Below are 17,524 nucleotides of genomic sequence, written 5' to 3'. Positions count from 1 at the left end.
TACACGTATCATCTTCCCTTTATTTGTGAACAGACCGTTAAGTTTCCCAGATGAAGGTTTTGAACCCAGTAGGCATGCTGGACAATATCATACGATCAGCCACGCTGTTGTGGTCTACAAAGTGTAAGTCAATGGAAGAACCGCTAAATAAAAAACAAACAGGTAAATAGTATAAAAAGAGCAAAAGAAGTGAGAAACAGACAAACATGCTCCTCCGAGGGATAAAAGAACAAATCTCAAGAAAGATTTTGGCATATTTCCATTCTCGTCAGCATTAGATCAGATAAGGTTAGATGTGGAGACGCACAATATACAAATAGACGGTTTACATGTATAGGATTCGTCTTTGAACAGGTTAAAAAATAAATATCATGAGCTACTTCGTTGTAACATCCCTCAGAACCACTTTGTGTTTGTTTTTAGTTACCTCTCCCCACTGCTCTTTGGCCCATTTGCCGGCTGCCAAGTGTCACTTCCTTCAGCAGCCACCGGGGGGGAGGGGGGGGCGCTCAGTGCCTGGTCGAGTTCTTTCTCTGGTGGCGAGGCGGCGAGACGGAGACGTGTGTGTGTGTTTTCTCCATGCGGTCAGTGCAGTCCCCTCACACCCGGCCACCTGATCTCAATCAGGTCCTCTTTTTCCTGTCTTAGTATAGAACACTACACGCTCAGAAGGCTAGAGGGCGCCGTGGAGCAAACGCTCATTTTTTCTTGCCGGTTTTCTTCTCCGGTTTCTCGCCCTTGTCTGAGCGTTCTGAGCCCCGGTCAGCCCGGTCTGAGCGCTCGCCCCTCTCAGAGCCGCCCGCCCTGCTGCCGTCCCGCCGCGTGCCCTCGTCGGTGGATGAGGTAGTAGGATGATGAGGCTGCCCCCACTTGGCGATCTCCTCGTGTTCGGAAATGCTTGTGGTGATGCTGGTTGTCCAACCCTTCAGATCATCCTGTGGCACAAAAACACAAGAAGAAATCAACACTGCAGCAAACCAGAGATCACTATGACATTTTCTAAAGATTTAGGCTAATAAAAAAAAGTATTATTTTAGTATAGCTGTTTTTTAATGTTCATTGTTGTTCTAGTTTAGCCGAAAGACAATAATGTTACTAACCATTTAACTGCAAATAAAAAAACTAAAGTTCACTCTAGAACAATTGAAAATGATTTTAAAAGAAATACAAAACCCTTTTTTTATTTACAATCTGTGGAAACCACAAGGAAAAAAAGACGAATATATCAAATATTTTTGTAATGTATGAAAATGACAAAATGTATCTATTATATAAATATACATAAAAACATTTGGTGGTCTTTTTCCCCCACAGTCGTCTCTTGTTTCCTTAATATGTAAAGTCTCTTTTACTGCAAAATAATCCTAATAATCCTAGTATAATTAGCTAATGTCAGCTAACGTTATAATTACTGAAAATAACGTAATCTAGTGACACTGTTAACTGAAAATAAAAAACGCTAACTACCCATATAGATACATGCACATTTATTACATATAATATTACATTTCATTCTAAATTACATTTCACACCCTATGATTTCAGTATGTCCAGTACGTATTTCAATGTATTTTCAATATCCATATATGTATGTCAATATACCAAATAGATTTAAATACTCTAATATTACATACAAACATTAAACACATATGTGTAGCATATATTAAAAGAATAGCAAATATACATTTAGGGTACACAATATACACAGTAAAGATGTACTCGCTAAGTAAAAATAGCACAATAACCTAGAGCATGGATGTAAAAGCTGCTAATAGCACCTCTGTCGTGTATTGTGTATTGCTATCTTGGCAGTGAATTGTCAACACAGGCGCGTGCCCAAAGTGTGTACACCCCTGCTTGCGCCACTGAAATAGCAATCTGCCAAAGTCAGACCACACCTGACTTTTAAAGGGAATGGTAAGTGACACGCTGATTGGTTTATTGCACGTTACGTCCAAAACACACTTATGATTAAATAAGAGACTTAGTACATGCTTTTTGCACGTTTGCAGTTTTCCCATCAATACGATAAAAATGAACACTAACATGCCTTAAATCAAGCTGCACCGGTGCATGGTGGACACCTCGTCAAAATACTTTTAAATATAAATTACCTCATCTTTAGCATGGAACAGGAATTCACTCCCATCTTTAGTTCTAGAATTAAAATAGAGAAAGAGCTCATTAAGCAACAAATCCATCAACCTGCTTAGTTTATTTCTAAACAACAATGTTTGATAACAATAATAATTCACATAACACCAATCTAGTCTACTATAATTCTTAGTATTTATGCTACTGTCATCACACCGCAGGATCAGCCACAACCACCGAGCTAAAACTGCCTTGTGTTCTTACTTGAGCGTGAAGACGTTCTTCTTTTTCTTGTATCCATTGGTGATGTCACAGGCGCAGCCACTGAGGCTGAGGAGCGGCTCGTTGTTGTACGGTGTCCCTGTGTTCTTGGAGTCCTTGTAGAAGCCCAGCTCACCCTTATTTAGCACGCAGTACAGGTTCACCCAGGATCTGCTGTAATGCAGAAGACAACCGAGACCAGGGTGAGCACTAGAATGACCACCTTACCACTACTCACCTGCTGCAGCAAAAGGGGCAGTCCCGCAGGACAGAGACTGACCGGCTGTGGAGATCATGACTGTTGTACTACAGGGCTGGGCTTCTGTGGCTTACCTTTGTGGAGAGGCAGGAGAGCAGCCAGGAGCAAGGAGGAAACATGGAAGAGAAGAGAGCAGGATTTTGGTTAATGCTAGCAAGAATTGATGGTAATGCTAAAGCTAGCGTGTAACTGGCTGCGGTGTTGTTGGACAGGTGCTCAAACAGCATTCGGAGTTCATGTACACCACTTTAAATGTACATGCAGACAGCTTTAAAAGAAAACTGTGTAAAACTCATTGAAGAGGAATTCCACCCATAGTTTTCAAATTCGTTGCATAATTAGGTTAAGATGTAAACAAAAACATTTAGACTGGGTTTAGTGCAAAAACGCTATGTTCAAGAGAAACTTGGTGGTGAATGGAACCAGATGTCTGATGATTTATTTGATGATCATTTAAAGCATCCATAATTATATATTTCTAAACTGTTATATATATATATTTAAATTCATAAATAATATATGCAAATATATTAAGTGGTGAGGTGGAATTTGCAGGATGTTGTGTGGCAAAAATAGTCCCCAAAGAAAATGTAGTTCTTCAGATTTGCCACTATTTTACCACCATCAATATTCTGTATAAAACTTAGTCGTGGCGGCCGATGCCTGGTTCCATTCAACACCACTGTCAAGAAATCTGCATTGAGTTTCTCTGCAGTGAACCTTGATTTTACACCAATTCCACTCTGAAAGTATTCCTGTCAAACACTGGATTATGCAGAGAATTGCAAAAAATTGGCAGACTTCCCCTTTAACAAAATCAGTCGATATGTGACTTGGCCTGAAGGGGGGTGGGGACGCTGTGGTAGGCAGGTGGTCTCCGCTGTCGTGGCTGACTGAAGCTGAGTGAAGCGAAGCTGTGAATGTGGCACGGGATGCATACCTCACCGGCTTCAGAAAACACTGCGGTTCCTGGTCTTCTGCCACAGCCGTGGCCACCCGGAGGGCTAGCGGTGGCTATCGTGGCATCATGCAAAAGTGCAAGCTGCGCTAATGGCCACTTCATGCCATTCGCAGGTTAGAAATGGTGGCTATGAAAACTTAAATCCATGAAAGCAGATCAAATTTATACCATGTATTTGTTTACAGTACTGTGTCTCTCATTTCCAGTGAAAACAACCACTGCTATGTTAGATGTTTGATTGATTGTTCAGAGCATCCACCTTTACAGCTTCACAGCTTTCATTCTTTTCAGGAGACTCACTTTTAGTGTTGCTGATTTTTTTCACCTCAAAGATCCAAAGAATACCATCTCAACTGTTAAACATGGTGGTGGGAGTGGTCTAAATTTATACACAATTCCTCCAAAGTTCAGTCATAGAGTGTTTTCTGCTTCTTGCCTTCCATGTCATCCCGAACACATTATTGAGGTCTGAACTCTGGTCAGTCCACGGTTTCTGAGAACATCAGCAGTTGTTTTGTTTGATAAGACCCTCTAGAATATCTTGGCATCTCGTGTGTTTGGGGTCATCACGTCACTGTAGAACTTAGTCCTGCATGATGCTCTAAATTCGGTTTGTATTGGTCAGCGCAACCGAATGCCTTTTAATCGTTGTAGATGTTCTATATCCATAAGCTTGCACTGATCCTCAACGATGCTTGGTGTGGTTTGGAGGGTACACACGTGGACAAAATTTTTGTACCCCTCGATTAATGAAAGAAAAACCCACAATGGTCACAGAAATAACTTATATATACGTATATAACTTATAAAAATAAAAAAAAATGCTATGAAAATTAACCAATGAAAGTCAGACATAGCTTTCCAACCATGCTTCAACCAAATTATTTAAAAAAATAAAGTCATGAAACAGGCCTGGACAAAAATGATGGAACCCTTAACTTAATATTTTGTTGCGCAACCTTTTGAGGCAAACACTACAATCAAACAACTATAATCAGACTTCTGCACCTCTCAGCAGGTCTCAGGTTTGAAGGGTGCCTTTTCCAGATGGCATGTTGTAGCTCCTTCCAAAGATGCTCAATAGGATTTAGGTCAGGGCCATTTCAAGGCCACTTCAGAATAGTCCAATGTTTTCCTCTCAGCCATTCTTGGGTGTTTTTAGTGTGTTTTAATTAATTTTCCTGTTGCAAGACCCATGACCTGCGACTGAGACCAAGTTTTCTGACACTGGGAAGTACATTTCTCTCTAAAATCCTTTGATTGTCATTGTACCCTACACAGATTCAAGACACCCTGTGCCAGATGCAGCAAAGCAGCCCAGAACACAACAGAGCCTCCTGTATGTTTCACAGTAGGGACAGTGTTCTTTTCTTGATACGCTTCATTTTTTCGTCTGTGAACATAGAGCTGATGAGCCTTGGCAAAAAGTTCCATTTTTGTCTCATCTGTCCATAGGACATTCTCCCAGAAGCTTTGGGGCTTGTCAACATGTAGTTTGGCAAATTCCAAGCTGGCTTTTTTATGATTTGTGTTCAACAATGGTGTCCTCCTTGGTCCTCCCATGAAGTCCACTTTGGCTCAAACAACGACGGATGGGGCGATCTGACACTGATGTTCCTTGAGCTTGAAGTTCACCTTTAATCTCTTTAGAAGTTTTTCTGGGCTCTTTTGTTACCATTCGTATCATCCGTCTCTTTGATTTGTCATAAATGTTTCTCCTGCGGCCATGTCCAGGGAGGTTGGCTACAGTCCCATGGATCCTTAAATTTCTGAATAAAATGTGCAACTGTAGTCACAGGAACATCAAGCTGCTTGGAGATGGTCTTATAACCTTTACCTTCAACATGCTTGTCTATAATTTTCTCTCTAATCTCCTGAGACAACTCTTTCCTTCCCTTCCTCTGGTCCATGTTGAGTGTGGTACACACCATGTCACCAAACAGCACAGTGACTACCTGTAGCCCTATATAAAGGCCCACTGACTGATTACAAGATTGTAGACACCTGTGATGCTAATTAGTGGACACACCTTGATTTAACATTTTTATCCAGGCCTGTTTAATGAGTTTATTTTTTTAAATAATTCTGTTGATTTATGTCGGATTTTCATTTGTTTATTTTCATAGAATTTTTATTTATTATTACTTTTGTCAGATTCAAGTTATTTCTGTAACCATTGTGGGTTTTTCTTTCATTAACCAAGGTGTACCAACAATTTTGTCCACATGTGTATGTTAATAAAGATCTAAAGATTAAGATTCATTAGTCCATAAAACTCTGACTCCATATCTTCAGTGTTGTCCTGCGAATGTTCTTCTATTGCGATTGGTTCCCTCCTTGATCAGCAAATCCTTATAGACTCGCCATATTTTTGTGATTTAGGAAACCTAGTTTGTTAAAAAAAAAATAGAGACCTTCTACTTCTTGGCTGTTTTGACTGGAAATTAAATACCTGAAGGGTGCTCTGACCACAGTACTGACAGCATATTTTCTCAGGTTACACTCTTAACAATAAAGGTGCTTCAAATGGTTTTTTGAGTGGTTTCATTGAAGAACCACTTTTGGTTCCGTAAAGAACTGTATGTCAGAAGGTCTAAAGAACCCTTATTTCATATAAACCTAAATGTTCTTCTCTCGAATCTCTCACGAAACCAGACATGGTTCTCCTATGGAATCATTCAAACAACCATTCGAAGCACCTTTATTTTTTTTAAGAATGTACAGTTAATATCACACAAACTTCTATAAGCTTTTTAAGGATTATTCTTCAACTGATTATGTTAAATAATTAAATAAACAGATTAAATAAACCTGTTTTAATCTCATTTTGGTCCGTTTTGACAGTGAAATCCAAAGTGTTGTGCATGTTTATGCAAGGACTTCAAGCACCAGTGGATGCTAATCTCATGTTAGCATAGAATTGGATCAACAATCATGCTAATTCGTGATTGGCATGGGTCGGAGTGAAGCCGTTAGCATGCTATATTCATGCCCTGAGACTCCGACCGAGGTCTGAATTCCGAGCCCCACCTGTTAGAGCTTTTCTTCTGGCTTTCGATGTCCAACTTGCGGAAGAGGAAGCCCTCGTGCTGGGCAGTGTGTGAGGGCGGTTGAGGCACCGGTGGGCTGCTTTGTGCTGGAGCTGATCGAGACCGCCGTGTTTCTCCCGCCGTTGTTTCTTTGGGCCGTGGCCTCCGTCGGGGTTTGGGTCGGTCTCGGGCCCGGGGCCGCTCTGGCCTCGAGGACTTCTCCGGAAAGCCGTTCGGAAGGCGGGGGATTTCTCCACGAGCCTAAAAGAGTGAAGAGAGAGATGCAGAATGAAGCGTCTAGTGAAATGTTGCTGAAAGTTAAGGATTGGCTGAGGACTTACTTGTGCGGCTTCTCTCTCCTGAAGTTGCTCCACAATATCTGCTAAGGTGGACTTCTTATCTCTGCCAACAGAATAAACAACAATAAATCATCAAATTTATTTAATTCCAAATTGAGAGCTTCAGAATCACTAAATGCGCTCTGAAATTAACAAAGGAAATGTGGAAAAGTGCTAGCTTTTATGGATTTTATGGACAGCTGATTTTATTATTAATTTAGAATTATTATTTAGTATTAAAGTCTGTCAGAATGAGCGTGTGGAGCATAGGAATGTTATAGAGCGTTATAGAGCACCCCTATGGTTCCTGTAGAGTATTACAGACTGTTAGAATATGTGTGTGGGTCATATGAATATGATAGAGCATTATAGACCGTCCCCTAAGCTTCCTGTGGTGTCAGAAAGAGTGTGTGGATCAAATGAACATTATAGAGATTTACAGATCGCCCCAATGCTTTCTCTAGTTGCAGTTAGTCTTAATGAGCATGTGGATGATATCATATGAACATTACAAACAGCGGAAAATCTCACCCTCCTCCAGAGCGTCTGTCAGACTGCTCTCTGGCCTCGTGCTCGCTGCTCTCCTGACGCTCTAGTCTGTGTCTGTCTTTGCGGCGGGCCTCGTAAGCATGAGCTGGACCCTCCTGCTCACTGGATGTCTGTCTCTCTAGCCGTCTCTCAACACGCTCCGCCCTCTCCCTCCACACCTCCTGGGGGAGCTCATCTCTCCGTGCCTGAATCAGCTGCTCGTTAGACAGCTGTCGTTCCAGCCGGGATTCTCTTGGAGGAGGATGCTGCTCTACCTGAAGTTCTGACCGGCTGCTTCCGCTGCCCAACGGGCCGCTATTTAGCCTCTCTCGACCTAAGACTGGCTCCTGGAGCATCACCACCTCTGCCATCACGTTCTCCTGCTGCCGGTCCCTCTCCCTCTCTAGCAGGGGGCGCACTGCTTCATGAATGTGCTCAATCTTCTGCTGAGGAATCTGGATCTGCGCTTTAATTTGAGTGGTTTTCGGCTCCACTGTGGTCCCCAGACCCGCGGCCACACCCAGCAGCCCAGCATTCCTGGCTTCCTGGATGCGGTAAGTGGCTGCCCCGTTCATGATGGGTGTGTAATTGGCCACGGTGGAGCCCAGCCTGCGAACGGCAGATGACGGAGAGGGCTGGGCAGAGCTTCGCTCGCTGCGGGGATCTCCCTGTTCATAGATGGTCTGTCTGAGGAGGGAGGAGGGGCTGCTGCGGGCTGGAGAGGAGTCCTGAGGGTCCAAAAAAACCTTGCGGCCTAGCAGAGGGGTGGGTGGTAGTTTGCTCTGCTCTGCTTTTATCTTCTCCACCTAAAAGATATTAAAACAGTTTAAACAAAAGTTAAAAAACAAAGAAATTAAATAATTAAAATAAAAAACAATTTCTAATTCACTACTAGTAATAGTATAAATATATGCACAAATAATATGAAATACAATTAAATACAATAAATACAATTTAGTTGACCATGGGTTTAATATTCAACATAACCACAGGATATGGTACAGAATACAACAGTGAGAGCGAGTTTAATGTGGCTCTTACCGTAGTGAGTCGCCGTAATGAGCTGAATCTCTCCTCCCAGGTAGCAGCAGCCTTTCTAAAAGCTTCATGTCTCCGGATCAGCTGCTCCACTTCATCCACACTGCCACCCAGTTCCTGACTGTTGATGAACGGCTCCTGAGCTGTCAGCCATGCTTCAGCTACTACGGCCTCCTGAGCAAACTGATGAACCTCCAGCACTGAGAAACAGAGATAGAGTCAAACACATGACAGTTAGTATTAGAGTTTAGAATAACTGTAGTTTCTAATAGAATACAATATAAAGTTAACCACATCAACTCTAAAGACGTGTGAATAAAGAATAGTAGCAACTAAAATTGTATTAAACTGTATTAAATAATTCATATAATTTATAGTGTATACTGAACAATTCATATAATTCATAGTGGATATCGGCCATTCATAGTAGTTCCTGAATAATGCATAGCGGTTACTATTAAAAAAAGGTAAAGGTGCAAGTATTTGTCACTGTACTACGTACAGAGAAATGTGTCCTCCGCATTTGACCCATCTGTGGCAGTGAACACACATACACACACTAGTGAACTAGGGGCAGTGAACACACACACAGTGTGGTGGGCAACCAACTCCAGCGTCCAGGGAGCAGAGAGGCTAAAGGGCCTTGCTCAAGGGCCCCAACAGTGGCAGCTTGCCGAGCCTGGGTATCGAACCCACAACCCTGTCATCAATAGCCCGGAGCTCTAACCGCTGCCCACCATCACTGCCCACTACTAAATAATTCATAGAAGACACTAAATAATTCCTAGTAGACACTGAATAAATCATAGCAGATTCTGAATTAATTCATAGTGGACAATAAATAGTCCATAGATGCAACACCATTGTCACATAATGCCAAATAACCAAATAAAGCTTCTTTGAGTTGAGAATGAAAGACTCCAACAGACTATTGTTAGTAAACTGACTTTCTGAAACTGATGGTGTGATTTGCTTCAAGCTAATTTATTATGTGTTCCAACACTCACTGTGCTGAAGCTCCTCCCAGTGTTTATCCCATTTCTCCGTCAGCTCTCTCTGCTTCGCCAGAACCTTCTCCAGCTTCTCTTTAATCTAAAACATAACACGAACAACACTTAATCACACACAGAGATCTAATCTGGAAACGTGCATCGATAACGGCTCTTTCTGAGAACTGAATATCCAACTTGAGTGATGAGGAGCGCTTTTACTTATTTATGCTTACAAAAGTACAAGAAATTGTGCAAATTGTAGCTGAATTCTGTACTTTCAGAATATTTCAAATATGTCTCCTCTAAATAGATGTTAATAAAAGTTAAAATTCAAGCTACTGATTTAATGCTCCTTTGAAAATGAAAAATCAAAAGATAGAATACAAAATACTTTCAAATTTCTTGGTTGCAATAAAAGTTTTTGTTTATTTAAAAAAAATAATAATATGATTGATTTTATATAATTAAAACAAACTATGAATACTGTAGACATTTTTTTAAAATCCAAAATAATAGTAATAATTTTAGTTATTATTATTTTAGTAATTGCAGCATTTTTTGAGCAGACTCTATTGAACGGCCTGTTGGGTCTGCTGCATTTCCAGATTCGTCACCTCCTCTGAGGCAGGGTTTCGGGCAGCCAGCAGAGTCTTTCCCATCTCGATACACTGCAGCATGCTCTTGTTTCGTGCCTCCACCTCGCTCTTCAGGCTCTGATGGTAGTTCATGAGCACCTCCACGGAGGAAACGTCCCTGCAAGCAGCAGACAGCCCACAGCCCGTTAGAGCCCTGAGGAGAGATCACACAAGGGGGAAGAAAAGAGGCCAAACCAGCCCTACACACAACCAGGCCAGCCAAGAGGCTACTCTGGGCCAAATACAGAAAAAACAAGTATTATTTGGGTGGTGGGTCATTCTCAGCCCTGGAGTAACACTGACATGAGTGGTGTGTTAGTGACACCTCAGTGTCAGCCAAATATCCAGCCAAGAGCGTGCAAGTGCAAGCTCATATTATGGACAATAAGTGTAGGTATTAATGCTTTTAATGTTATAGCTGATTGGTGTATATATACAGTATGCTTACACTGATTCACATTGGTTTTCAATACATACTGATTTTTAAAGTCATTTAGAGACATATTTAAAATGACCATTGTACTTTTTTAGAAACCAACACAGTTGGTGGGGTTGTTGATTTCAAATGGGTTGTTAAAATCAGGTTTTATTATGCATGTTTAAAAAATATCAAACTTTGATTTGATATAATTATGATGCCAAACAAATACTAATACAGTATTTCAGTAAATATTAAAATGATGGTCTAAGTGAAAAGACCAAAACAGGCTATTGATGTTAATCACATGTTCAGTGATTCAAAGCTGAGAACCATATAAAACCACATTTATCATCTGTGAACTGAATATGAAACTGACATTTAGTTTTTCTGTACAAAAAGCAGAAATTAAAATGATGCTGCAGTTCTACTATAAATTGTATTAAAAGAATTAATTAATAAAAAATAAAAATAAAAAATCTAGAAATTTTAAGCCTGGTTTAAGGAAATACTTCTTTTCTAACTGGAGTATTTGTACTTTTACAGAAGTATGAGATGTGTGTTCTTCTGCCACTCCTGATTCTGTCTGATATTGCTTGTTTGCCCAATAAGAATCTGATATCAGAAATGTGCAGCACTTTGGGCTCTAAACGGGGATGTTGTTAATTGACATGTATTAACATGAGGGATTTTGACTGGCTGTTACTCAGGCCATATGTAAAAATACTGCAGGAGTGAAGAGAGAAACGCCTGTAACTGTATGAATAGGACTGTATAATCGTGCTGCACACTGAGTCCTGAAGAACCAGACTGCACAACCAGAAGAATCAGACTGCACAACCAGCACTGCTCCCAGCGGACCACATACACACACACTTAACTACACACACATGTTCATGTTCAGGGAATACTATGTGCAATATCCCCCCACCCCCCATGTGCAATTAAGAGTCTTTTGCTGTAAATAGTATTGTTATTGCTCTTTTAATTCTTATTTATATTGTGTATATAGTGTAAATTATTTATCCAAATTTTTGTAACTGAGTGTCTTGCTATCCCTTTCTGCTGTTACACTGGGAATTTCCCCACTGCGGGACTAATAAAGGACTATCTTATCTTATCTTATCTTATCTTTTGTGTGCATTTGTATGTGTGTGTGTGTTACCTGGGCTTCTCTTCTGTCCCAATCTGGCAGATGATGCTGTCCATCCACATCAGCTGGTCGCGGACCACGCCAAAAAAACGCAGCTTGTCCGTTGCCGTAGTGATCTGCACACGGCACTCCTCACAGGAAATGAGCAGCTCTTTCCATGTCTGCATCACTTCATGTTCCCTCAGAGCGATAGCTTCAGCCTTCTCTCCAGCGTACACTGTCCGCAACTGCGCAGCACTTTCCTGTAGCTGCCTCACCTGACACACACGTACACACACACACAACCATTTCTAATTGTTAGTTATATTTGAACTTGCAATGATTCCAGTGTTAGTGTTTACTGCTAGTAACGTTTAAGCTCTTTGCACAGGACTTGACTGTGTGTGGCAGGTACAGGTGAATGACTGTGTAGAGTAGTGTGTGTGAGTGTAAGCTAAGCGTGTGTGTAAGACCTCACCTGGCCGACCAGCAGCTGAATGTCATGTTCGAATGTGTTCATCAGCCTCTGGAGGGCGCTGGTGTTGGTGGAGCCGTCCTGAAGAGCACGGACCTCCGGCAACCGCCGCTGCTTATCATCTATCTGTGCTACTACCTGATGCACAGACACAGAGAATTATTACATTTATTAAGTATACACAGTCCTGTGTATATGTTTCATTCTTCAAACAAGCTTTGTTTTTCAAACTATCTCCCAAGATCTCAACTACTTGCTTCAAAATGAGAAATATTTGTTACATTCCCTGTATCTGTTTTCACAGAAAAAGGCAGAGAAATGCTTTTAAATAAATGTTCTTAGGTTCTGCACAGTACTATTTGCACAGTAGTTGCATATAGACAGTAACAATATATATATATATATATTAGGATTTTTTATTTAAAAACTGCCTAAGAATTTTATTCTTCCTGTAGACTGTGCAAAATGAAGTAATTTATTATTATAATAAACCATTTTGGAATGTTAAAATCAATTAAATTAATATGTGATTAATTATGCACGATTGTGTAATGTTTTGTGCAACATTTTGTGCATTATATTTGTTTTTAATGGGGTCCAGCAGTACGCTGCCTCACCTCTCTGCAGTCAGAGAAGAACTTGTGGAGCTGGTGTGAAGCCGCAAGCATCTGAGCTCTGGTCTCCATCAGCTCCAGCAGATCAGCCCAGGCTTCGTTCACGCCGTCCTTCCACTCTGCTATGGTGGCTGCGTCCGCATGCCCATAATCTATCAGCTCATCAACCATCTGATTAACAGCTGTCACTCTCTCCTGCCCCAGACTGCCTGTCTCCGATGCAAACTCAGTGAACTTCTCCTGCAGGATCTGAGAGAATGAAGACCATTTGTTTAAAACCATGTTGTGATACACTCTTTAAGGGCTGATATGTCTTTGTACAGTGACCTTAGGTACCTTAAACGGCACTTATGAATAATGCCATTATTAAAATTTCATTTTCTACCCAGTTTGGAAGGCCAGTTGCCAAAATCCATGTTGATGTGAACTTCCCCTATCACTAGCAATGCTCCCAACAGTAGAAGCGTGTGGCTTCCCAGTTCCGATGCAAGAGCTAACAGACACCTGTGATGTGATGTGGGGAGGAAGTGCCATCAACCCACAAACTCTCAGACTCAGAAACAGCATGACTCAGGATTCGAAGCAGCAGTTCTCGGATCATTCCACCAAAATGCACCACAAAGTGCCACAGGAGGTCAGTCCTACCTGTGGCCAACAACCCCTATAACTCCTCCCTCAATATGTGACACTATGGTTCAGCTGTGCAATACTTAAATTATACTGTTCATATGTGCAATAATAATAGTACTGTAATTAAACTTAATGTGTGCAATAACTCGAGTGCAATCATTTTCATTCAAGTTATTACCAATATGCCACTTTACTATATTCATATAATTTAAATAGGTCAATTTAAAAAGGTCTATTTTTTTGTTCTCTCTTTGTCCTAAATTTATTTTATAGAGTGTTTATTCTTACACAAACTGTTGCAACTGTAACAACTGCAATTTCCCTTCTGGGATTAATAAGGTTTTTCTGATTCTGACATTTGTGTGAGATTTTGTAGTGAAAATGATATTTCATTTTTACTGATTTTGTTGTTGCTCCTTTTAAGACTAGTTTACCTTCCGTTTACCATTTACCATTCTTTTTATTTGTCTTAACTAGTTTCAGTTACTACTTAACTGTTGTTTTATGTTTTACATTTCTACAGTTTTTTCATTTGTCAATGTTTTCATAATGCTATCTTACTTACTTTTGCCATTTGTATGTTTTATTCAAATGAGAATTTTACTCATCATTATATATAATTGTTTTGTCAAATTTTATCCCTTTTTCTCTAAAGGGGACAGCCACCACCTCTTTTTGAAGTGCCGCCGATGTGGCCAACACACACGGAGGAAACGTGATCGAAGGAAAGCATTGGGTCCTCAGCTCCACCGTACCAGCTAACAGATGTCTGTGCCTGCCAACATAGCTAGTGATAAGTGATAAGGGGAGTCGAGAGGACAGCCAATTGTGCTCTCTCTCTAAAATGAGGCCCACCCTCAGTGTACTGAGTTTTATAAAGGTTGATTGATTAACTGATTGATCAAGCTATGCAAATTAGCACTGCTCTGATTTGATTATCTGCCCTCAGGAAAAATTAAATGATGCCAACTGTTGTGGCTGAATGAGTGCTCATGTTTAAATGTGTTTGTTGATGTGACTTCACAACCATGAGGAGTTCCAAACAGATTTTTTCCCATACAGAACTTCCATGTATGGACTTTTTGTACAGAGGGCTGAACAATGTGTACTTAAACATGCAAAGAAAACCAATAAAGCCCTTAAAATAAACTACATTTACTAAACACCTCCATACAACACCTCCATACTGATTACTGAACACCTCCATACAAAAGAGTGTGTGATGATTTTGAGTGTGTAATGCTAATAGCTAAACATATACTTCCATTAGTTGTTAGCTACATTAGCCTTGTAGATCCAGTGTTAAACTAAACAAACACCAAACATTTTTTGGATGATGGACATTGGATTTTTCTGGTACTAACGGTGACATGCTCAAAGTCCTGCCCCAGTTCAGTGGAGCTGGCTGTCATTTCTCTCTCAGCGATCCACTGCTCCAACTCGTCCACCTCACGGTTCAGCTGGAAGAGCCAATATTGCTGCTCCAGATCACACTTCCTTTCGTCCACCAGATCCTTCAGCGACACGTACAGCCGGTCGATCTGAGACTGACGCTTACTGATCTGCTCACTGCCAGGAAAACACACATAAAATTAGTAAACACTGCAGTGGTAAAACACCTAGTCAACAAGTTGAATAAAAGTCTTTAAAGCAGCATTATTTAAGAATTATTATTTCTTGCTCCTTGGCTCCCCCTATAGTTGGGGAGCATTCACAAATCCCGTTTTAAGCACTCCCTCATGGACAGCTGTACATGTGCATTTGTTGACAGCCTGACGTGACAGAATCATGTGGACTGAGGCAGGATAGTAATATTATAAGATTTTACACAAATATGACTCGGGTTACGCAGTGTTACGCAGTTCTGGAGAGAGGTCTCGTGCAGCTCAACCTATGTTCCATAGTGAAATATCAGCACTCAGACCCCGAGTGGGAATGACAGAGACGCCATTCTCCCTGTCACAGTCAGTGTACCATCAACATGATTCTGAAGCTGCTGTATTAAAGGTATAATTGCTACATAATGGAAGTTTTAATGTATAAATGGCTCTCTCAGATATGAACCCTAATTAAACAAATAAATAATTTATTAAATAATACATTTAAATATATAAACAAAACTATACCAATTATATCTAATAAATATTACAGAAATATAACACAAAAATGATGTAAATAACAAAATAAAATCAGATGTTTGGCTTCTGCTGGATTGCCTGGTGCACTGCATCCCCCTTTTTCACCCTTCTTGAGGTGTATAAAGTATGCTCATGCATATTGATGCTGTGACTTGATCAGTGGTGGGTGCTTTGTTGCTGTACTTTAATGTTGTTTATGTAAGTTAAAAACAATAAAAAGATTAATTTTTAAAATTGCTTGAGTAATACTGTAAAGGCAAGGGGTTAAACAGTTTTCTGTTCTATATATTTTAGTTGGAGCAATAAATGTAGAGTGTATGATACAAATATGATACAAAATAAGTCATGCAGAGACCTGATCAAAAACAGAAAACTAGAGAGATTTAAATTCGCATTCATCATTAAGAAATCATGTCAATCCTGCATTGTTTATTCTGAACGGACTCTTCACACATAGTACATTCAGTACAAACACACACACATACACAGACACACTGTGCTGTGCTGTGTTGCTGTACCTGTCTGGATGTCCTATCTCCAGCAGCTGTCTGCACTGCTGTGAGAGCAGCCCGATGGTTTCTGCATAGTCCTCTATTGTCTGCTCCAGAACCAGGTGCTTCTTCAGCAGCTGCAGTGTGCTTGGCTCGTCCTGAGGGAGAGAGAACAGTGTAGGAGTTTGAGGCGCTGCTGTGGATGGAGCTTCATGATCACAGCTGAAGGTAAACTCAGCGCACACAGTGCTGACTGTTTTTATTCATTTCAATGAGTGATAAGTATGTCTGCGGCTTCGTGCCTATGACCACCGCACACTAGTGCCAATATCTCACAGTAAAGCACCCCCCATTGTGTGTTAATGCTTATTATTTTAGGATTGGGTTTTAATATTTATTTTTGAGCTAAGTGCATATTTTTATTACACTAAGTACTACGACCCTCTTTTTAGAACAATATAGAACCTGTTTTAGCTTAAAATGCAATAGTGGTTTAAACACCAGTACGTTTGAGTGCTGATGAGTGCTGAAAAGGGGAGCTAATGGGCGTGGCTTTTGGCTTTTATATTTCCAAGCTAGCATGATCACTAATACTGCCACTAATGTGTATACAGTTTTCTTCAAAATAACCCTGATTAGTCTTTTAACCGACATAAAAATTCCACCGTCATTCATATTGTGTCCCCAAACTACTTATCTCAAGTGACCGAGAGTGAGTCTTTGCTCTGCCCAACCTTTCCCCTCTCCTCGTTCATCATGTGCAGCTCCTGTTCGCTAAGCCACGCCTCCACCTCTGTGATGTCGAAGTAGTACTGCTGGGCCTGGTACATGGCATCCAAGGTGAGCTGCCTGCGCTCCGTCTCTGCCCACAGCACCTCCCATAGCTGCTGCAGTTGCTCTATCCCCGCTCGCACGCACTCCGCCTCTGGGCTGCGAATAGAGGCGATGACTGCTGCCCGCTCCAGCACGTCCTCCACCCGCCCGCGGTGGCCCTCCAGCTCCCTCTGCAGGGTCTGATGGGAGGAAGCGCAGATATGTTAGGGTTGATAGGGCATGGCTTCCATTGTGAATGGGAGCAGCGTTGCGCAAATGCAGGATAGATAAAGACCCCAAAGTGGATGAAAGTAAGAAGCCCTGAAATGAAGAAACCCTGAAATTAAGAGGTACAGAAATTAAGCAGTCCTAAAGCAGAAGTTAAACTAATTAGGTGTAGCTAATATTAAATAAATAAAACATGTTAGAGAAGGCAAACACATATTTAAATTATTTAACAGGGTTCTTAAGAGGTTCTATGTAGAACATTGACTACTCAAGAACCCTTTAACGTTTGAATGGTTGTTTGCCTAGTTAAAGTATTTTCAAATACAAGGAACCCATCTTGCATCACTAGTAACCTGTTGTAAAAAAAATGGTTCCATATAGCACCAACTCTTTTTCAGTACTATATAGAACCCTTTTACTTGAAGTCTGCTCAAAATTACATGAAGATGT

At 40.8% G+C, this 17,524-nt stretch overlaps 1 protein-coding gene across 2 annotated transcripts in view; it reads right to left on the bottom strand.

Moving 5' to 3' along the window:
* The window catches only part of sptbn4b (spectrin, beta, non-erythrocytic 4b), an 86,136-nt gene continuing 68,612 nt past the window's right edge, over positions 1 to 17,524 (bottom strand). For both annotated transcript variants that reach the window (XM_072695303.1, XM_072695304.1), the window contains 15 exons: positions 16,768 to 17,046; positions 16,061 to 16,191; positions 14,769 to 14,973; positions 12,778 to 13,023; positions 12,164 to 12,298; positions 11,719 to 11,963; positions 10,115 to 10,289; positions 9,516 to 9,600; positions 8,512 to 8,708; positions 7,474 to 8,276; positions 6,946 to 7,006; positions 6,606 to 6,865; positions 2,359 to 2,526; positions 2,115 to 2,157; positions 1 to 935 (listed from right to left, as the gene is read on the bottom strand). In XM_072695303.1, the coding sequence (XP_072551404.1) occupies positions 699 to 935; positions 2,115 to 2,157; positions 2,359 to 2,526; positions 6,606 to 6,865; positions 6,946 to 7,006; positions 7,474 to 8,276; positions 8,512 to 8,708; positions 9,516 to 9,600; positions 10,115 to 10,289; positions 11,719 to 11,963; positions 12,164 to 12,298; positions 12,778 to 13,023; positions 14,769 to 14,973; positions 16,061 to 16,191; positions 16,768 to 17,046 (3,270 nt within the window). In that variant the 3' untranslated portion in view covers positions 1 to 698. The remainder of the gene's footprint in view (positions 936 to 2,114; positions 2,158 to 2,358; positions 2,527 to 6,605; positions 6,866 to 6,945; positions 7,007 to 7,473; positions 8,277 to 8,511; positions 8,709 to 9,515; positions 9,601 to 10,114; positions 10,290 to 11,718; positions 11,964 to 12,163; positions 12,299 to 12,777; positions 13,024 to 14,768; positions 14,974 to 16,060; positions 16,192 to 16,767; positions 17,047 to 17,524) is intronic.

This window comes from Salminus brasiliensis, chromosome 13 (assembly GCF_030463535.1).
Source record: "Salminus brasiliensis chromosome 13, fSalBra1.hap2, whole genome shotgun sequence".
In the NCBI taxonomy this organism is placed as follows: domain Eukaryota; kingdom Metazoa; phylum Chordata; class Actinopteri; order Characiformes; family Bryconidae; genus Salminus; species Salminus brasiliensis.
This window is presented reverse-complemented; position numbering and strand designations above follow the sequence as displayed.